The sequence below is a fragment of the Ctenopharyngodon idella genome, chromosome 3, assembly GCF_019924925.1.
Source record: "Ctenopharyngodon idella isolate HZGC_01 chromosome 3, HZGC01, whole genome shotgun sequence".
Classification (NCBI taxonomy): Eukaryota; Metazoa; Chordata; class Actinopteri; order Cypriniformes; family Xenocyprididae; genus Ctenopharyngodon; species Ctenopharyngodon idella.
In genome coordinates, this window is record NC_067222.1 from 22,432,894 (window position 1) to 22,455,196 (window position 22,303).

The following is a 22,303-nucleotide window of genomic DNA, read 5'->3' on the forward strand; positions in this document are numbered from 1 at the left end:
CGCTTAGCTCTCTCCAGCACTGGAAAGCTTTTCTAATATAAACGCGGGTCCTAAAGTGCTTTCCCAGTCATAAACCTTCATTCCAGTGATATTCTTTTGTGCTCTTTTGTATTGTGTCCCATCTCTCATTCTGCAGTTTTTTTTTCTTCTTATTTTCAAATCTCCCTCTTGCTCGTTCTGTCTCCTCAACCATCATATGCCCCCTAATGCTGATTGGTTACACGTTTGTTGTTGGTATTGGCCTGACTAACTTCCAAACAGTGTTTTTGAAATACTACTGAGTCCCCCTTTAACACAGTCTGCCGCTGCATCAAGAAATGCAATTTGAATCGCAAGGTGAAAGTCATACGTTGATTCTATGCAGAGTTCTCTGGGCCCGAGCTCATCTCAGATGATCCAGAATACAGTGGAAATGTGTGCTGTGGTCAGATGAGTCCACCTTTCAGCTTGTTTTGGGGAAAAACAGTTCTTAGATGAAAGGGACCGTCCAGACTTTCATCAGTGACAGGTAAGCAAACATCAGTCATGATATGGGGGTGCATCAGTGCAAACAGCTGGGTGTGACTTGTATATGTGTGAAGGTACCATTGACGTGGAGGCGTATATTGGGATTGTACAGAGACATAAACTGCCATTAAGATGACATCTTTCCTGGGAAGCAAGACAATGCCAGGCCTCATTCTGCACATGATAAAACCGAGTGGTTTCTAGACACTCTCCACCATAGAAGGGATGTGCTCTGTCTCTTATTGAGAATATGTGGCACATCATGAAAAGGAGAACCAGACAACGATGAGCACAGACTGTTGAGCAGCTGTCTTGTATCAAGTGAGATTGGGAAAAACTGCAACAATTAGTATCCTCAATTCCCAAATGATTAAAAAGTGTAATTAAGTCGGCGCTGATAGCCTCGTGGGCAGCGCGCATAGCACCGTTGCACTTCGGGCGACCTGAGTTCGAGTCCTGACTCTTGGACCTTTTCCGATCCTGTCCCCCGGGTGTTTAGCATCATTGGTAGTGCATTCGCCTCGCCTGCCAGTGGCGATCGGGCCGGGGTTTGAGACAGACTCGGAGCAGGGTGGTTAGGATTGGAGTGTGAGTTTTGGAGGCGAAGCAATAAAGAGAGGGGTGGGTTTGTTTGGGTTGATTTCAAATATCAACAATGTCCAACAGCATTGTTCAAATAATACTTACAGCACCTTTAAGTGACAACTGTTTTCCAAAGTATCTATAGTATCTAAAGTGTCTATTTTTAACACAGCAGCATGATGGTTTCTCATGCAGTGCCATCTGAGGGCTCGAAGGTCATGCACATTCAACCGAGGTTTCTTGCCTTGCCCTACAGGGACTGAGATTTCTCTGGATTCCCTGAATCTTATTACAATATTATGTATGGTAGATGGTGAAAGGCATAAATTCTTTGCAATCTTACACTGAGAAATATGATTTTTTAAAATTGTTTGACAATTCGTTTGACAAGTGGTGAGCCATGACCCATCTTTGCTTGCAAAGACTGAGCCTTTGGTGGATGCTACATTTCAACGACCCTCACCTATTACCAATTCACCCGCTAATTGTGGACTGTTTCAAAACAGTTTAACTTGGATATTCTGTAATATTTTCACTTTTATTTTGCCCCTGTCCCAACTTTATTGGAGTGTGTTGCAGCCATCAAAATAAAAATGTGTTTATATTTACAAAATACAATTAATTTGGCCAGTGAAAACATGCACATTTTTCTGTACTTTTGTCAGTTAAATAACAGTTCAAGAGAATGAACAAATCACAGATTCTTGATTTTACTGTGTTTTACAAAATGTCCCAACTTTTCTGGAATTGGGGTTTTACCTTAGACAAGTTGATTCCTATATTAGGGCATGAAATATGGTAGCTCATTGTTTGTGGTGTTTACTGATTTGATTTTTCTTTTCTGAAAAATTATATACAATTTATAACAACGGAACTGACCAAAACTGGAAAAGGTGAAAACCAAAAATATTAAACTATTGTTTTGGCCAATTTTAATGGTAACATGTTTAATGGAATGTACCATTTCATTTGAATATCAATAATCTGCTTTACGCATACTTGATACTGTAGCACCGTATGCTACCTGTCACCATATACTGGCATTTCTGGGCCTTAAATCAAAACTTACATCAATGTTGCCTTCGCAGTTCGAACTCCCAACTATAAGCTAAGCCTCCCCTTAAAACGTTACTGGCCAACCCTACCTTAGTAACTGTTGCCAGAGAAAGCTTTGCACTTTTTCAACTTTTTTTCAAGTCTTACAGAGGATCTGTGTTTTTGTAGTTTGAAACGGGGGAAAAACAGATTCTTGTCCAGATCTTGAGAAGTACGTGCTGTGGATTAAACGATTTGCCAGCGCCCAGTTTCCAAATGACCATGTACAACGTCAGTACGAACACCTATATTTGCTCCAAGGTAAATTAGTTACTAACTTAACATAATTATTTTATTTGCTTATAGAGTATGGTAGTTTTAATAGCTAAAGCATTCACAGTACCATAGTGAAACGTTAGGATGAGCTCTGCTTACACATGTCAGTCTATTCTACATTGCAGTCTATATACATCTAACTTGGATTTTACTTACATATTTTGTCTGTTTAAATACCATTTTGAGCCAGTAGAGGGCGCAGGGAGCCAGTACGAACACAGTCTTCCTGTGTTCGGTTGCATAAACTGTTTAGAGACTAGTATAGTAGAGTCATATATATTTTTTTCCCTTCAAGACTGGTCATAACGTTTTAAAGTCAGTTACATAAAAAGGTAAACTGGTCTAATTTGAATTAAGACTGATCTTGGTTAACTGCTAGTTGGTCAGACTAGCTCTTAAGACAGTCTTAGCATAGTGGCTATGTTTATGCAGCTAGCCCCCTAGCTGCATAAACTAAACTAATCTATAAACTAATGCCCTAAATTAGTCCTCATTGTATTAATAGTTTAACATCTCTGGCTGTTATAAATCTTTTGCAGGCAAAAAAAAAAAAAAAAAAAAAATTCCCTGTAAGCACAAAGAACATAGCATGTGAAGAATGAAGCCCAGTTTTCCAAATTCACCTAACCTCATTTTATGCATTTCTTACTCATATCTTGACTTTTTTTATTCCTTCACCTAAAATGTATTGTATGTGCACCACATGCTAACATTTTTATTTAATATTCATTGTACATGATTTATATGGGGGATAAAAACAAATTTTATAACTAAAAATATGTTCGATGTACAGATTCATTAAATTAACTCAAAAAATCTCTAGATTCAACAGTCACTGCCAGTTGCACAAATTTGTATCATAGTCTTCAGCTACTCTTTAAATAAAGCCTACTATTTCAGTTAGGTTTGCAAAGTTTTCCTCTTCCTCAAAGAATTTCAGTGTTTAAAGTGAAAGTGAGCGCATGGATCCAGTTAGCAGTTTAGACATTCAAGCCCCCCACTACGGAAGCCTCCGCATACCTTACGATACAATGGCCCTGTTGTGTCCTACAGGACTACCACCTTCACCACTGACCACCTTTAGCATTTGAGTGCACACTGCAGCAAAAGACTGGTTCTCCTCAGTTTAAGCTCCACTAAAGCTCCACTTTTAAATACTTGGTATTTCAATATTTTAAAATAAGTATGTTTACAGCAACATCTCTCTCAGCTTTCAAGTCAAAGGAATTCTCTGCTCGCGGATTATACTATCCTCAACCGCTCGGATGACCCATGATTTCAACAGATGTGGAGTTCGGAGCATCAACCATCAACCAACACGAGCGAGTCTAGATCTGAATTTTCACCATTGGATCATTTGGATTATCAGTGGAACATTATCCACATCATCTTGGAGTGCATTGATTTCAAGACGCATTTTTGTCAACATAAGTGCCTCAAGGCTGCACAAGGTTAGTACACGCAAGCATCAGAACATGCAGTATTTCTTTCTAACATGGTAACTTTAAGTTATTTTGCTCAGAGTTTATGTCCTGTTGGTTATGGATTGCTCAGTAGTATAAAAAACTACTTTTGCAAAAACAACATGAAAAAAGCACCAAAAATAAAAGTAGCAGACGTTTCTGATATTTTCTTTAATCTTTCCTTTTAGTCAAAACAACTGTAACAGGTGCAAGCTGTGCTTCATTCAAGTCCATTGGGCAGTCAGGGACGAGTCAAGATCACTTCTGACAAACATAAGGTCGACCACTTAACATGCTTTATTTCAGCATTCAAAATAATTAAAAACATCTCAAATTATTATACATATACAAAATAGGTACAGATCTTCTTGTTTTAACCCCCCTATGGTGTGCTTCTCTCATAATTTTAGGACTTTTCTATTTGATTGCCTGTTTTATGCTTTAAAAAAAAAAAAAAAACCTAGGTGAAAACAAAACAAATCCTGATTACAGAAGGATGGGAAGGAAGTGGGGATATAGCTAGAAGCAACTGGACAACACTGGGGGGATATTTTGCAAAGAAACCAAAAGACAACAACCAAAAAGTGTCAAAAGGTGTTTGGAACATAAAAACAGACTCCACCTGCTTATTCTGCACTTGAAAAGACTGCGTGCATCACAGCTACAGTACTGCTTCTTAACAAAAGCTCTGCTGTCTGGCTCTTAGCTTACACTTGAGAAAGAGAGGCATCTGTTACAACTGGGCAGCAAGATACTAGGGTTTCGTTAGCACCAAAGGCCCTGTGAGCAAAAGCGACGAACAATACATTACTTTTAGAACTTTCAGGACCTCATGAGGAAATAGCACCTTTACAGCTGTCATTTGATCTTTTAACCATACTTCTGCCAAGTAAAATCCTGACCTGGTGTTGGTCAACACTGGGAATTGCAGGTTTCTTTTTTGAGGTAGCCATAAGACATCAAAACAAAGTTGAACCCCTGTCTCTACTAGATGAACTTTGTGTGACTCTTGAGAGGAACGCTGGCATTCGGCACCCGATGGTCCTAATGGGTATAACACAAAGACACTTAAATGTCATTTTACAGATTTATTTAACACCTGAACATGGTACAAAGCATTTGGTTTTGCTCTTTCATTGTCCTTCCTCAGTGGTTGAAAAAAAGTCACTTGTATCATTGTTGTTTCTTTAAAACTCCAGGGGAATTTTACACTTTATAAGTATATATTATTTTCTTGTTGCCAGTGAAACAAATGAGTCTTCTAAAGTATCCTCAGTGTGGGTGGTGGTGACAAAATAGTGGTCCAAAAAAAGCCTGATAACAGACAACCACTGTCTTCTGAAGCACAGGTCTAAGCAAGTGGACCATTTGGACAGCCAAATTGAATTCTAGGGTTTGGTTTTAATGCATAGAAAAGATTTTTTAGAGAGATGATTGCTAGAAAAAAAACACACACGCACACAAACAATCTCAAGTCCAGATTTCTTTTTTACAAGAAGCAGACTGGGCCAACTTCAATGCCAAATTCCTGATTAGGTGCACCAACGTCCATAGGGGCGATGTCAATAATAGGCAGACGGGATGTTTTCGTTGTTTTGTAGTCAATGACTGTCTTGCCCCATGCACCGGTATGCGACTGGAGAGATGGGGAAAAAAAGGAAAACAGGGATAGAATTAGAACCTTTACAAAACCATTCTTTATGTTGCTATAATAATACACTTTTATGTTGCTAAAGTTCATTCGGATAAAAGCTACTGCTAAATGAATAAATGTTAATGTAATCATACTGAAGTAATGCTTGGATATTGTCATTTTAATAATGTATCTTGTATTAGCTCTCAAATTCAAATAAACAGTACTGTTGTGATATTGAGATGCAGAATGATTGTGATGTTAGATCTAGAACTCACCGTGCATCCATCCTCAGTGACACTGTATGTGAAGCGGCTGTTGCCCTCTGCTCTGATCTCAATCTCGTTGGAGCCCTGCAGCAGAAGAGCCTTCTTCAGGTTGCCAGAAGCCTGGTCCATGTATGCAATGCTGTTCTTGCAGTGGTATGTAATGTTCTGGGAGGCCTCAGTGGACATGAGGCGCAGGAAGGTGAGCTGAATGTTGACATCCTCAGCCTTGGAGCCCTCGCTGCCATACTCGAACTGTAGGTTTTGAGAAGAAAAGCACAAGAAAATGAGCAAATATAATAAACAGACTTATGAAAAAAAAAATCTGTTGTACTTTTAGGCCTAGTTGACGTCCTCACCTGGAAGCCATCGGTCATGGCCTCTCCGAACCAGACGTGCTTCTTCTCCTTGATGTTCTTGCTTGTGTACCAGTTCTTCTTGGGAATGGTGGACTCAGTTGGGTAGACACAGGTCTCGCCAGTTTCCATGTTGCAGTAGACCTTGATGGCATCCTGGTTGCAGCCCTGGTCAGGGTCAATCCAGTACTCACCTGTGTTTTGTTTTTTAAGGAATGAGAGGATTAATGTAAGCATAACAATGTAGTATGATGAATATAGAATTATTGTGTAATTGAGAAACGTACCGCTCTTCCAGTCTGGGTGGCACATCTTCAGGTCACGGCAAGTGCGAGCAGGGTTCTTCTTGGTACCATCTGGGCTCATGATGCTCTCAATCTGCTGGCTCAGGGACTTGAGGGTGGTGTCAACCTCCAGGTCACGGTCGCGCATCACATTGGCATCGTCGGCACGGAAGTGGCGGAAGGGATCAGGGGCCTTCTCCTGTGGCTGGGCAATGAAGCCGATGTCAAATCCACCACCAGAGGGTCCGGGAGGTCCAGGGGGTCCGGGAGCTCCAGGAGGTCCCTATATCAGAGAGTAAACCAAATATGGTGGGGTTAAAGTATAGATTTGGTTTACTGGGTGCACAGTCATGTAGAAAAGGAAAGAATCACCCACAGCTGGTCCAATTTCTCCATTGCGACCACGGGGTCCAGGAGGTCCAATGGGTCCAGGAAGTCCGCTCATACCATCCTTACCAGCAGGTCCAGAAGATCCAGCAGGGCCCTATTAATACAAAAACAGAAACATCCAAATCCAGTCAGAATGAACTTCAAGACATTCAGGCCACTGTGTATATGCTTCAACAACTTGATCAAATCAGAAAAATAATGTAAGTACAAATATGCAGCAAGATTATATATTTTATAATAATACTTACTCTAGGTCCAGCGGGTCCAGAAGCTCCAGCAGGTCCAGGCTCTCCAGAGGGTCCCTATGGACAAGAAAAAAGAAGATTTCAAGCTATGGATATTCCATTTGGGATATATTCTGTAAGTTCCTTAAGCTAAACAGAGTCACTTACAGGAGGTCCTGGGGGTCCCTGCATTCCAGTAAATCCTCTGTGTCCCTTCATGCCTCTCTCACCAGCCTCGCCAGTCTCACCCTTGTCTCCACGAGCTCCAGCGGGTCCCTGAATAAAGACATTTCACCTCAGACAACAATAGAGTGTATACCACAGACGAAGCTACATGCAGAGTTCTATTGGGTTTGAGTTTTTGAGTCAGAACTTACAGCAGGTCCACGGGGACCAGCAGGGCCAGCAGCACCGGCAGGACCAGCAGGGCCCTAAGAAGGAAAAAAATAATTTGTTCAATCTACTCCCATGCTTTTAAAGCCATCAACAGTTCAATTCATTATTGGAGATGGGGACACTTACAGACTCTCCACGATCACCAGTCTTTCCAGCAGGGCCAACGGGTCCAGGAGCACCAGGAGGTCCAGGAGCACCGGGAGTGCCAGCAGCGCCAGTCTCACCACGGTCTCCCTATATCATGAGTGGAAGAACAGAATTTTGTAAGGGACACCACCACAGTCACGCAACCTAATGTGTGGTAAAGAGGTTTGACTACTGAATGTGTTGCATTATGGGAAACCATGAAGGCTGCAGCTCACCTTGGGGCCAGGAGCACCATCACGACCAGCAGAACCCTCATTACCTGGGGTACCCTAATGTGAGGCAAAGTACATAGGTGTCAACAAGGCAGGACACTATTGTTTTACTTTGTTTATGCCAATGAAATTCAACAGGTATTGGTGTATAGGCGTGTATCCTTACCTCACGACCAGGCTCGCCAGGAGGTCCAGCCAGTCCAGGGGGTCCCATGGGTCCAGGAGGTCCACGTTCACCAGAGGGTCCAGAAGGCCCCTGTTTGCCAGGCTCTCCCTAGATGGAATGATGAACAGAAGTATGATGAAAGCTTTACCATGATTGATGCTTAAGAAACCAACTTTCCAACAAGATGAACTCTTGAAGGTAGATACTGGCTGAATAAAACAAGTTCATGATGGCGTGTATGGCAGTAGATGAGCAAGCGATCAGTCTAAAATAAAGGAGCCAGAATACTCACAGATGGGCCAGGGAGACCAGGGAAACCACGCTCGCCTCTTTGTCCAGGGAGACCAACAATACCACGCTGACCAGCAATACCTTGAGGTCCAGGTATACCAGCAGGGCCCTGCAAGTAAAGAAGGAGGGATATTAGTGAGATAATATAGCAAGTACATCACAGGCAATGTCTTTCTTTTATTTGTTCTTATAGATAGAAATGATGTATAAATATCTACAAATTTATACTAGCACGGAGATCAAGATGGAAGACAGAGGGTGAATCTTATTTCCCTCTAGCAGAGATGTATTAGAGCAAACAATCGTTCTAACAAGCACACCACTTTCTTACAATTGATTTCTACCTATAATCAATTAAATAACTACCACATTTAGTACATATACAGAAAACTCTCAGCTAAAGTATAACTAATAAAGTTGTGAATTTGTAAGATAACTGTGAAAATGATGACTATCAAGAGCATCAAATAAAGAGAAACAAATCCATGAATAAAGAAAAGGGTACAAATTAATATTATTTCAAACCATAAGTATTTCAAACTATCCTGCCTTTCATTTCAGGGATGACTTGTGAGAGAATTAACTGAGAGGCCAGTAATAAGTAATCTCTTTGATACAGAGTTTACAGGCCTTTTTTTTCCAAAAAGAACCATATTAAAGCTTGTCTGTAGTGTGCCTAAAAGCATAACATTGGGCCAGTTGTAATTTGTTTAAAGATTTTGTGGTCAGATGAGACCAGGGTAGCATTTTAAATGCTCAAATAAATATATGTTGTGCACATACAACACTGCCAAAAAATGTGAGGATTTGAGAGAACTGGTTAAGGAATCTGAATAATTTTTCTAAGCACTGTAATTGATATTATATTCATAATTTGCTTACAGTCATGTATTTAGCAAGGCCATAAGGTAAGGCAATAATGTTATTGATCGGCATGAAAGACTTACAGTGGGACCCTCAGCTCCGGGAGTTCCTTTCTCACCAGGGGCACCAGGTGGTCCAGGAGCACCAACTTCACCAGTGCGGCCAGCAGGTCCAGTCTCACCACGGTTACCTTTCTGGCCCTCCTTACCACCAGGTCCAGGAGGTCCTGGGGGTCCAGCGTTTCCCTAAGAAAGACAAGCAGCAATTAGAGAACCGTCATTAGTTATGGAAGAGGACCACAATTACTATGTAAATCATTGTTATAGAGGTTCTTACAGCAGGGCCGGGAGGTCCAACTCTGCCAGCAGCACCAGGGAAGCCAGTAGCACCCTTAACAAAAAAGTAAAAATGGATTAGTCCAATTGTTTTACGTCAATTGTAAAGCATAACATTTTGCAATTTTTAATTGTGCCAAGTAACATACCAACCCTAACAAATCACCCAGGAATATGAAATTATGGAAGTCATACTCACAGGGGGACCAGCAGCACCACGGGCACCCTTGGGTCCAGTAGCACCAACAGGACCCTGTATGGCACAAATCAATTTGATTAAAAACTTGGATGTCAACAGTAGTAAAGGCAACCATGACTATTACATGGATCAAACTTTATAGACCCAAAGGAGCATGTGTCTGTTTTGGATGAGGAGATGATCTGAGAAGGTGATCACACCTGAGGTCCGGGGGCACCAGTTGCTCCTGCAGGTCCTGGAGAACCAGCATCACCCTTAGCACCATTGTCTCCAGCCTCTCCCTTAGCACCAGGCAGACCGTCAGCACCCTGTTGGAGAGAAATTAGATGTTTGAACTAAGAACTGGTCTGTAATTGTTAAAACACTTTAAGGATATATATACTAGAGTTTGTTACTCACAGGAGGTCCAGCAAATCCAGCAGGTCCTGGAGCACCAGTCTCTCCGCGCTCACCCTATTTGTAATTGTAGAACAGATAATGCCATCAGATCATTTTGAAAAAGAACTTCAATGTTTCTTTAAATGATCAATTTAATATATCTGCATCAAGGATTGTGCTTACAGGTGGTCCACGGGCACCAGTAGGTCCAACAAGTCCAGGAGCACCAGTCTCTCCCTATGTTCAAATACAAATGAACCATGGTTGAATATGCTCTTTGACTTTGTAAGAATAATCATCAGTGATTATGGATGTATGGAATATAGCACAAAAGACACTCACCTTGTCACCAGGAGCTCCAGCAGGTCCAGGAGGTCCAATTGGTCCGGTCATACCACGGATGCCATCTTTACCAGGGGCACCATCAGTACCCTTGGCACCTTGGTCACCCTGGGATAAGAGTTTGTTGTCAGTTTTGTGCCCTTCAATTCATTTGCTCACTTTAATTGCTGTGAATGAGCACTAAGTTTCTTGTCAGGAACAGCTCTCAAAGATTAGAGAGGTGCATCATAAGTACTCACTCTGTCACCCTTAAGACCTGGCAGACCAGCAGCACCACGCTCGCCAGGCATTCCTTGAAGTCCGGGAGGACCCTGAGCGCCAGGGGCACCTGGGGCACCAGCATCACCCTAAGAAAGCAAGAAAAAAAATCATCTTAATGTTGATACATAAAGTGATTTGATATACTCTTCATGACTTTGATTCGCATTTTGGGACATCCTCTGGATTTTGCTTAGCCATGTGTAGGATAACTTCAATAAAGTGTGTGAGGACAGGTGAGACTCACCTTGGCACCATCATTACCAGCTGAACCAGGAGAACCACGAGCGCCAGCAGGACCAGCAGGGCCAGGGGCACCACGCTCACCAGGGAATCCTCTGTCACCCTGGGTAAAAAGTAAATAGAGATACCATCAGTTCTTGTCCATCTCACATATCTAGAACTAGGATTAGTATTATAGGCTATGTGCCATTTGGTGATCATGTTGTAGATACTCACTCTGGATCCAGCAGGTCCAGGAGCTCCAGCCTCTCCAGGAACACCCTGTAATAGGCCAAAGAAGGCAAATCAGTATTGTGTTGCCTGGCCTATCATTTTTAATAGGACTTGATTGCTGTTGCCCATAGCTATTGCTCATAGAATTGTCAAGGAAAGTGCATGTTTATGTATAGTATCCTTGCAAGCAATGCTGAACTTTCATAAATTCACGCTAATCATTTTAGATCTTAAGTTCACATCTTCAGGATTATATAATAAACAGCAGTTCCATATCAACAATTCGTCTAGCAACTTACCTGCTCACCAGACTTGCCAGGCTCACCGGTAGCACCCTGAGGTCCTGGCAGACCCTGTCATTTAGATGCACAAAAAAAAAAGAGATGAGCATATTGATATCAGTGTCTGTAATAAAAATATTGTGTATGAAGTGGATAGGGTGGGTAAGATGAGTGGGCACACTCACCTGGAATCCGGGAGGACCAGCAGGTCCCTGTTCACCTCTCTCACCAGCAGGCCCCTATTCATGAAAACAATATTATGAGACACATTAGCCAAAGTGGTTCATTAAATAATTTATTGTTATTGTAAGTATTATTGTAAAGTAGTAGATATAAGTTGAAGCTATATACGTTGTATTCGTGGCCATTATATGAACATTTGAGACAGTTTGTATAATGGATTAGCTGTTTAAAATGAGACTGAAATAATGTTAAATGACATGATGCATTTTGGGATATTGAAGTGCTACTTACAGCAGGTCCAGGAGCACCAGGGGCACCAACATCACCGTCCTTACCAGGAGCGCCCTATAGTTAAGCATAAAACACAATAGAATAAGGCCCAGACTAAGACACTATGAACCAAAAAGGGTAAAAGATAACTGTGGTGTGGAAAACAAAAGCACATATACTTACAGTAGCACCAACAGCACCCATCACACCTCTCTCACCAGGTTTGCCAGCTTCACCCTGCACAGGGGCAAAAAATAAAAATCAGACTTAAAAAGCTTTTTGTAACAAATGCACACGGAACCACTCAGATATAAAAAAAAAAATAAGCTATCGATGTGGGACTGTCTGCATTTTGACTATGCAGTGAGAATACTGACATTTTATAGTGTAGTTTGTTTCAAACTGAAAGAGTTTAGAGCACTCACAGCAGCACCCTTAGGTCCAGGGAATCCCATGACACCAGGCTGTCCTCTGGCTCCAACGGGGCCAGGTGGTCCAGGGCGGCCATCTTGTCCAGGAGTACCCTATCAAATATAAAACAAAAAGACCTGTGAGCTTTGATCCTTTTCTACCTTGTATGAATATCTGGGTATGTATGAATGAATGTATGGGAATGAATGTATGGTATAGCAATATATTAATTTGGAGGTAATTAACCCCCGTTTTCACAGACAAGGCTTAGGCCTAGTCCCAGACTAAAATGCATGTTTGAGCTGTTTTAACTGAAAGCAACTTGCACTGACATATCTTAAAATATGTCACTGTTATTTTTTTGTCTTAAGATCCACACCAGTAATGTTTTTTTTTTCTTGTTTTTTTCTTAGGCACATTTATAAAAGCTACTTAAATGTCCAAATTGAACTAATGTCTAATCCTGGCTTAATTAAGTCTTAATCAGGCCTATGGGTTTAATGGATTTAGGTCTCTTTTTCAAAACCTCTTTTTCTTTAAATGTTCTGGAATAAACAATCTAAGTGGTCAAAAGCAGTTTTAGGCTTGATATTGTTGGATTTCAAACATCGAATCCAACCAGTAGTATATTAGACCACTTAAACATGCATTTGGGATATCTGTTATGGTGTAGTGGAAATCATGTTTGTTGTGAAATCATGGAGAATTGTGTTGGCACTCACAGATGGTCCGGTCTTTCCATCAGGTCCAGGGCTGCCAGGGCTACCAGTCATACCCTGTAATTGGCATAAAGAGAGAGGGGGTCAGACATACTAATCAATCAATCCCACCAATCATATATAGCATTCCTGTTGATGCCAATTTTCTCACCTTGGATCCTGGCATACCAGGTTCACCATTGCGGCCAGGCTCACCAGTGGCACCCTTAGGTCCAACAACTCCAGGGCCTCCACGCTCACCAGGGGCACCCTGTTACAGAGATCAGAAAGAGTTGCACCATTTGCCATTGCTGAAATATGACATATGAATATCATAATATCCTAATCTGATTTTCTGCCTATTTTCTGTTTAGTTGATAACTAAAAAGGTTGTTAATTAGTATGAAACATTTTGTATCTTTTGTAGACCTACCTTAGGACCTGCAGATCCATCAGCACCAGGGAAACCACGAGCACCAGGAGCACCCTGCACAAAGAGGTGTGTAATTGTCATGGTCTAGGACACTGTTAAGGTACTTACTAAAATTTTTGATTATCTGGAGAGGTAGTGTGGGTACATACACGTTCACCAGGAGGTCCACGGCCACCTGCAGCACCGGGCTCACCACGGGCTCCTCTTTTGCCTTCCTCACCAGGTGGGCCAGGGGGACCCTGAACTCCTTGGGCACCCTGGGTAAGCACACAAGAAAATAAGAAGATGGTTAGACATGAAACTGAGATAAGAAATCAATTATTGTGTAATAGTTGCTTTGTCAATCCTAGGGCACTGTTTTAACAAAGCAGTGGAATGTTTCAACTAAATTTGCTTGATTAGATTGATATAAAATGGAGTTTTAAAAATTATGAAGTGAGTGACAAAGTTTTCTAGATCAAATAAGTGAAGTTTATACTTACAGCCTCTCCCTTGGCACCAGCCTCTCCTTTGGCACCAGGGGCACCGACCTCACCCTGTAAAATGTAAAAAGGATTTGTGTGAAATAATTCACATTTCATTTGAAAAAATGTGGCCGATGATCTGAGAAGAAATGGACACTTACGGTGTTACCCTTAGGGCCAGGGGCACCAGCAGCTCCAGAAGGTCCGGGAGGACCACGAGGTCCAGGGAAACCAGGAGCACCAGCAATACCAGGAGTGCCCTGCAGGTGGCAGCAGAGAGTAACAAAGATGTGGGCGTTAATTTACTGACACCAAAATTCTAATCCAGAAAGAGGAAATAAGTTGCCCTAAAGAAGAACTTTTATCAACAAGAGCATTTGCTGATAAAGATTAAAACGATACTTACAGGAGAACCCTTGGGACCAGCAGCACCATCAGCTCCGTTGTTACCCTACAGTAGAAGGAAATCAAAATGGACAAGGTGGTCAGGACTGAACTGCACAAATATTAGAAATTTAGGACTGAAAAAATCTATTTGATATTTAAAAAGAGAGTCACTCACAGCGGGACCAGCAGGACCAGCAGGTCCAGGGTTACCAGCCTCACCACGGGCTCCCTGGGGTCCCTCTGCACCACGAGCTCCCTGAGGACCAACCTCTCCCTGGAGAGAGCAAAGAGCAAGAGTGAGATGGGTCAACATATCACTTATGAAAAGCTACAAGGGGCATCTCAACTCTCAATGTCAATGAAGAATTGTGTATATAGTCTATAAAAAAACCCTTAAGATGATCAATGTCTCTATGATGCTAGAAGATAAGTTTCTATGTCATCTCAAGTTTCATTATGTTTTTAATGCTGCATGATGACTTTCTATTAAATTATCTATTGTGGATCATTCAAGCTCCAAACAAATAATAAGTTCAAATAAATAAGCTTTTACCTACTAACACATTTCCAAAGGTCAACTCTTCATGTTGGTCTACATAATCAAGATAACTGACAGAGTTGTCGAGAACACTGATATCTGGCTCTATTGGCCCAAATACAGTGCCACCTTGTGGCACTCTAGCTATTTGTTTGGTTTGATTTGGCGTTCGAATATGTTTAATTATGTGAACAAATGAGAGTATTTATTTACCTTAGCTCCAGGGCCACCAGGGAATCCTGGGGGACCAGCAGGGCCAGTTGGGCCCTAAAAATAGAAAAAGAAAAGAAATTACAGTGAGTTTTTTACTCATCATCATTTTTCAGATTAATTCAGATCTGGTGGGATTACAAAAAGAATCTGGTCTGTTTGTTTTTTTTGTTTTTTTTAATGGCTACTTACAGGAGGACCAGCAGCTCCAGCGGCACCATCATTACCACGAGCACCCTGAAAAATTGAGAAGCTGTGATTATTTTAAACTCATTCATTATTTATATATTACAAAGTGCAATCTGTGCACTGTAGAGGACAGGCTTTAGATTTTAAAAGGATTTATAAATGTTGCATTTTATGTTTGAGGGATGATCTAAACCCATGTAAAATGATCCAAAAGGCGCAGTATGTCTTTGCAAAGTGCTGTTAAGCTACTGGGAAATGCTCAATATCCATGTCTGTCCTTTCTTAACAAGGTACAGCATGTCTCATCTACAAATTATGTATAATACTGCAACATAAGTAATATATTAGGACAATAATAAAGTATAGATCACTTCAGGGTTATAAGGGTTACTTACAGCAGCGCCAGGAGGACCAGCACGGCCTCTCTCGCCAGGCAGACCACGAGGACCCTGGGAAATAGAGTTACATTAGAAAGGGCTACATATGTGGATGAGAGAAACAAGTTGCAAAATAGCATGAAAGTCATGCCTAAATATGCAAATCGAGTGTGAATAGATGATACCTACCATAGCACCAGGAGTTCCGTTCTCACCAGGGGCACCAGCCTCACCCTAATGGACAAAGCAGCATGTTAAGTGGCCTGCTTACTGTGAAATTTAGGTTTAAAGTGTAATACTGATTTTAAATTCTGATTTCACCTTAGGACCAGAAGGGCCAGTATCTCCCTTAGCTCCATCTAGACCGCTGAATCCCTGAGGTACAGAGGATGCACATAAAGATTTAATTCACGTAGACATGGGTTGATAGTCATCAAATGAGAGGAACCACTTCCTAGAGCTAGAGCACTCACTCTGTGTCCCTTGATGCCTGGAAGTCCAGGGGTTCCGGGGAATCCACGAGCACCCTAAGGAGAAAGAGAAAGGATTTTACAGCCTTTGCTACTTTTGTGGGTCAAAAACCTAATGCTAATAACTAACATAAAACAATTATAACAAAAGTGTTTTCATCGGAAACCCTGTGAACAGTCCTTTTTGCAACACTCACCTGTGGGCCAGGGGGTCCGCGCTCACCAGGGCGACCGGGTTTGCCAGACTCACCCTACAGAGGAGAAAAGGAGAAAGAAACTGAATGAAAAGAATGTTTAAACCCTAGAATGAATTATGAGAAACGTTTGCTATTTCACTGCCACTGTTTCCTGATTTATCTGTTTCTCTATGACGCTGATAAATATAATGCTTGGCTCCTTGAAATCTTAGATGAACAACATACTGTACTATAACAGAACTATAACTGCATTAATGAATAAAACTTATTCTTACATCATCTTAAAACAAAATCTAAACATTATGTGGATTACTTACATCCTCTCCGTTCTTTCCAGGGGGACCAGCAGCACCACGGGGACCCATTGGACCCTAAAGCAGGAAAGCAGGAGAAAAAAAATCTAGGTTAGGAAAAACATTTGTGTCCATGTGAGTGTATTTTTATGTGTTTTACATTGTGGCGGCATGAGTGAGTCACACTTTGGCAGAGTGAATTATCCAGATGATAAAAAGTGAAATATTGACTAAAAGACTTTTTGCTGGCCAATTACAGACATCTGTTATACAAATAAACAGGCTGGATGTCAAGCATCCACTCAGTAGAAAAGCAATCTAGGTGGCTGAGGTCAAGATTCATGAACCCTGTACCATTTTGACCTCATTTGACCCAAATGGAGTCACATATGTAAGTAGGTGAGAGTAAAATGAATGTGGGTGAATGTAAACAGGCAAAGTGACTTCAGATTGACCTCAGATATTTACTGAGAAAAAGCTGTGTTTGATTGGATGGATGTACAAATGATTTGTTTAGATACTCACAGGAGCACCAGCCTCACCAGGCTCACCAGGGGGACCAGTAAAACCTTGGGGTCCCTGTAGAGGAGGACAATAGGCACAAATTACAAAAAGCACAAGCCTGAAGAACACTGTTACATAATAGAAGCGAGATTACACGCTAAAATTAGCATTAAGGGAATAGGTAGTAGCTCATTTAGACTTCCTGGGTGGATCTAATAAAAGTAACTTTATTCTGATTTTCCCAGGTTCAAAATTGCAGTAATCAAACTAATTTCACAATAATTCATTTGAATATGACAACTTATATTATAAATGCACGGTGCATATATATATTTTATTATTAATTTAATTATGACTTCCAATGTGGAACTGGTTTAAAACATATTATATGTTAGGATGATAAGATTTTTATGAACTGTAAAGGAGTACTCACAGGAGTTCCAGGAGGCCCAGGGGGTCCACGGGGGCCCATAGGTCCCTGTAAAAAAGAGAAAAAGGAGATACAGTCAGTAAACCTGACAAAGTAACAATTGGTGTAGTGGCCTACAGTGAGTTCTGTTTAGATAAGAATATACTAAGTTAAGCTTGTGTTTAGTGCAGCAGCTGATTTGATGCTGTCTGTCAATAAAAAGATGTATGGTAATATTATAGGGAGATAAGTTATAGGGATATCCATATTGTACATTTACTGAAGTGATATTTGCATCACTCAGCGGTTTATAGCACGCATGCATAAGAATATGTGTTATAGGTTAGCATGTGTGCATTTTTACCATGGGGCCTGGGACGGCCATTGCTCCGCCGGATTTCTCATCGAAGCCACCAGACATCTGAGGAGAAAAGTTCTGTGGAGAAAGGGGAGAAAAAGCAAGGACCTTGTTAGTAATTTGGACTGGGATCATTTAGTTCTTACAAAGGATGAGATGGGACCCTTAAAAAGGATCTGTGCTCATCTCAGCACAGGACAGGATGAAACGTAACTGAATGTATCTAACTAGATCATATTCAGGGGCTTATCTTGAGCTTCATCACAAGCTTTGCATGCCTGTGTGCAACAGTAGCTACTGCCCTGAGGGTGCTGTCCACTTTAATGGTGCTGAAATGTGTCAGCCCTGTGACCTTAAAGGTCATTTAAATGTGATTTGATTTCAAATTCTGACCTAGACCAACTCCATAAGTTTTGCACCTGGCCTGAAGGTACTTTTAAGTCACACCTTTCACCTATCTGTTGGAGAAATTGAGTATTTTCCCAATTTAGGGTCAGATACTTACTCCACCAAGGCCAGGAGGTCCAGGGGGGCCTGGGGGCCCAGGAAGGCCAGGCTGTCCAGGGATACCATCATTGCCGGGAGGGCCGGCAGGACCCTGTTTAAGTTCAAGGGAAAGGAAAATTAGGATTTAAGGGGATGAGGCAGATGCTACACTATGGTACAGAAAGGTTTGTACACTGAGAGCAGCTCACATCAAAGCCCTTACAGTTCAAAATGATGCACCACATCTATAGATCAGTCATTTTTACTTGGTAGAGCTATAATTAGTGGAAAGTGGTGGGTTGATAGATAATTCTTTTGTCTTTTTACATTAAATTCAGACCAAATCATCTCTCTGTGCCTCATCGCAAGAGCTCAAACACCACAAATACCATATAATAAGACAAACTAAACCATCTGCATGTACCTGTAGCATAATCTTGTTGTTATGAAGACATGTCAGAAGTAAAGCTTATCATTAGTGCTGCTAGTACATATGAGTACTTATAAGTTATATATATATATATAAATATATATTTATTTATTTATTTATAAACCATGCATAACCTCGCAAACAAACACTCGAACAACTCAAAATCTCAAATCAGATCAAATCCAACTAAAAATCAAATAATCTATAAAATAGAATTTATAACTAAGTATACAAATTCTAACATTATATATAATATACACTATAAGTTTTGTAGAGTGCTAATGACAGCTGATTTAGAATGATTTCTTTTGGTCCCCAAGAACTTAAAGAGGTTCATTAAGTAAACAAAACCCTTGATGAAGCAATAAACAGATGCATAAAAACAGAGAAATATAAACCTACCCTGTCACCCTTCTCACCGGGAGTACCTCTAGGTCCCTAAGAGAGAATGGTGAACAAAATTAGTTTATAAAGATTTGTTTTCCCAGATACGTAACGTAACAACTTTTAACTAGCTTTAGATGAGTTAAAAAGATGCCTGGAGCATGTTATAATTATTGCAACATTCATACTGGCCATTTGACAAGATTCTTCTGTGAAGCAATGAACTGAAAACTTATGGCAATATAAACTGATAAAAGTAAAGCAACATTTACCTCAACACTGGGTTCCTGGAAATCTATACAATTGAGGAAAAGAAAAAGAAAAATTAAAACCATACAAAAACAGAAATTAAATAGATGTCTCTTATCAATTCTAATCAACAATCAGCCTAACAACTGAGTCTCTGGTTTTCCCCAATTAGATTTGAGGCCTTGGCCTTGATTTAGGCCTACTAGACCAAGAACCAAACGAAAAATTAATCCAGTGAATGACCATAAGGCTGGAAGCTTGAAGATCACATTTAAAAATCCAAGGGTGTAAATGTTGTGGATCCATAAGAATTTTCCCATACATTTAAAATGGGGGATGTGGGGTTGTTCTGTTTGCCCAAGGTAAGGGAGAGAGAAAAAAAACGGTGCGTGAGAATCAAGGCGTCGTACCGTCGTCTGGGCAGACGGGGCAGCACTCGTCGTGGGGAATCACTGGGTTGGGGCAGTCGGTTGTGTCCTCGCAGATCACCTCGTCGCACATAACGGTGCCGCTGTCGCACACGCAGATTTGGCATGGCTCTGGTTTCCAGACGTCCCTGTCATTGTAGACCTGGCCGTCCAATGTGCAGCTGCCACCTGTGCCTACGGGAATAACGAGTAAAATAGTTGCATGAGTATAAAAGTATAAATGTAAACATTTGTTATTTGAGCATGTCATAGGATTTATATTAAATGTTCAAGTCTGTGTTTCATGTTTACTGTCGTCCACGTGAGGCTAAATCCGTGACAGAAGGTGGGAAATGCTTATAATGCACCTTTAGTTGTCTCTAAATATTCTCCAGATCCCTAAACTTAAATCTTAGGAGGGAAATATTAAGTATTTGGTATTATATAAACTGAAATGAGGCCATCTCTTTAGCATTTTGCTTTGTAAACATTTCCCATATACGTGGGAACAGAATCGCTGGTGTAAACGCACACCTTTACTTACTTTTGCTTGAAAATGTTTGGTTTGAAAATGACCTCTAGGTGGCGTAGTGCCCTTAGGCCCAGATTCCATTATTCAGAGGAAAAAGCTTGAGGGAAAATTTCCACGCCTGCTGAAGATGACCGTCCATCATGAAGTAATTGAAAACTGTCGGCTTGGCAACGACTAACGTTTTCCTTCAGTGGAAAGTCTGCAGGGTCCGCATGTGTTTTCAATCACCATAACAGAGGGGGAAAAGTGAAAGGGTTGGGGTGGGGGGATCGTCAAAATATCATGTTATTGCACATTTAACCACCAAGTGGCGCTGTGATACTGTCGTAAGCCCCTCATTTGGTAAAATTATGGGTCTGGAATAGTAATTAAAAGTAAAAAAAATACATTTAAACTATTCTTCTTTCTTTATTATTGTACAGAAAATCAAGCAGTTTTTGTTTTAATGTAGTTAGCAGACTTCAATATCCAGCTTGGAGAGATGCTCATCCAAGAATGAGATCATCTCTTTTATTGTTTAGGGGGGGAAACTTTTTTTTTTAAATGGATGTCGCCCATAGCCAGATTATTTTGCTGGAACCGAACATTTTTATTATGACTAAATTGCTTGGTTTTCCCCCCAACTGGCCAATTTATCACTATACAATGATTTCAATCTGAACTTTTATTTCTCTCAAAGTTTTAGGTTCCACATTTTTTTTTTTTATAAGTGAATTTTTAAGTATTGAGCTCATTATGGAATATCTGATCTTCTCTTCCCTGTCTGCTTCTCTCATTCAGCAGCTGTTGAGGACATCAAATTGCGCATGGAGGAGATTCTCCAAACCTGTGCCAACTTGTCTCCAAAAGCTCGCGCGTGCAGAGCGTGAAAAGGCCCGGTGGGTCTAATGCATATTATCCAGACTAAGCAAATGTTCTTCTCCCATTCCAGAAGAAAACTTAAGGATATTGGAATGCGTCTGCATGACCTTTTTTAGTCCTTAGAAAATAATTTATCTAGCTGTTTTCTTCTACAGCATCACAAAATAGCCTCGCTGCTTCACTTTTGCACCCACTAACCTCCAGCAAAACCGAAAAGTTGTGGAAAAGTTATACTTACGATCATCCTCGCCTTGTCCTCTTGCCAAAAGCACCGTTGCGCTGAGTAACAGCGCCAACCGAATATCCACAAAGCTGAACATGTCTAAATATTAGACATGTAGACTCTTTGAGGCGAGGGAAGTTCTTTTTTTCCTTTAGACTCCAATCATACACGGTAGGGTCCGGTCTTCTGTGACTCCAATCCAGACCCCAGCAGAAACTCCCTACTGCCTAAACCAACTCTAGGTCCTGGCTTTTATATCCCAAACTTTCTGGGAGGCGCCGGGCGCAGAAGATAACTCAAGCATGTTCACGTTTAATAGAATAGCGTCCCTCCTTCACCGGACAGGGGGGCTGTCTTCACAACGTTTGCAGAACTAACATCTAAAGAAACCTGATCTCTTAATAAAAAGGTGAGGGTTTGCTCTCAAAAACGTCTTTTTGGTGAAGCTATAGGTTGTGTGCCAAGGTGACCACCTGTATTGTGGGCATATCGCCGGACTTTTGTTTCAGTCTTGAATTCTGGAAAGACCTCTCGACCAAAGACTTTCTTCAGATGAGGACTTTGAGACAAGGACCACGCAATGCTTTCTGAACTAAATTTGTTATCGTTTCTTTACTAATTCGTATACCGACGGAACAATTCTGTTTTTGTAGACAATTTTAGTTTAGTGCATTTTTTCATTAGTAGACATATCTATCTATCTATCTATCTATCTATCTATCTATCTATCTATCTATCTATCTCAGCCTATTTGTAGTAAAATAGCGTTTCAAAAGTTATTTATGTATTGTGTATTATGAATTGTGTATATATTATGTATTGTTTGTACAATTTAGGCTTATAATTATCATTTGCACCTGAAATTATTAGCCAAATACAGTATTTCCTTTTATTTGATGCATCTTTGAAATGTATAGGCCTTATATTCTGATGCTTATT

At 40.8% G+C, this 22,303-nt stretch overlaps 1 protein-coding gene across 1 annotated transcript; it reads right to left on the bottom strand.

The window, feature by feature from the left end:
• Window positions 1–4,197: 4,197 nt before the first annotated feature.
• col1a1a (collagen, type I, alpha 1a) lies at window positions 4,198–21,609 on the bottom strand. The gene is made up of 51 exons (XM_051887605.1): window positions 21,380–21,609; window positions 19,752–19,943; window positions 19,365–19,387; window positions 19,111–19,146; window positions 18,298–18,390; window positions 17,799–17,870; window positions 17,459–17,503; window positions 17,047–17,100; window positions 16,546–16,599; window positions 16,229–16,282; window positions 16,035–16,088; window positions 15,883–15,936; window positions 15,751–15,795; window positions 15,580–15,633; window positions 15,188–15,232; window positions 14,999–15,052; window positions 14,423–14,521; window positions 14,267–14,311; window positions 14,022–14,120; window positions 13,879–13,932; window positions 13,546–13,653; window positions 13,397–13,450; window positions 13,136–13,234; window positions 12,988–13,041; window positions 12,280–12,378; window positions 12,038–12,091; window positions 11,876–11,929; window positions 11,587–11,640; window positions 11,420–11,473; window positions 11,124–11,168; window positions 10,912–11,010; window positions 10,646–10,753; window positions 10,407–10,514; window positions 10,248–10,301; window positions 10,086–10,139; window positions 9,887–9,994; window positions 9,687–9,740; window positions 9,489–9,542; window positions 9,236–9,397; window positions 8,290–8,397; window positions 7,998–8,105; window positions 7,835–7,888; window positions 7,599–7,706; window positions 7,454–7,507; window positions 7,245–7,352; window positions 7,101–7,154; window positions 6,839–6,946; window positions 6,466–6,745; window positions 6,182–6,372; window positions 5,835–6,077; window positions 4,198–5,559 (listed from the first exon to the last, which is right to left on the bottom strand). The coding sequence occupies exons 1-51, from the start codon at window positions 21,459–21,461 to the stop codon at window positions 5,413–5,415; spliced, it is 4,347 nt and encodes a 1,448-aa protein (XP_051743565.1). The 5' UTR covers window positions 21,462–21,609; the 3' UTR covers window positions 4,198–5,412.
• Between the last annotated feature and the right edge of the window lie 694 nt (window positions 21,610–22,303).

What these genes read in the sequence shown, in the direction of transcription:
- col1a1a (XM_051887605.1), bottom strand. Translation starts at nt 21,461, where the DNA reads ATGTTCAGCTTTGTGGATATTCGGTTGGCGCTGTTACTCAGCGCAACG. An exon ending in CTGGTGGCCCTGGAGCTAAG is followed by an intron (nt 14,522 to 14,998) that starts GTAAATAAATAC and finishes TGCTCTCTCCAG; the next exon opens with GGAGAGGTTGGTCCTCAGGG. An exon ending in CAGGTCTTAAGGGTGACAGA is followed by an intron (nt 10,515 to 10,645) that starts GTGAGTACTTAT and finishes CTCTTATCCCAG; the next exon opens with GGTGACCAAGGTGCCAAGGG.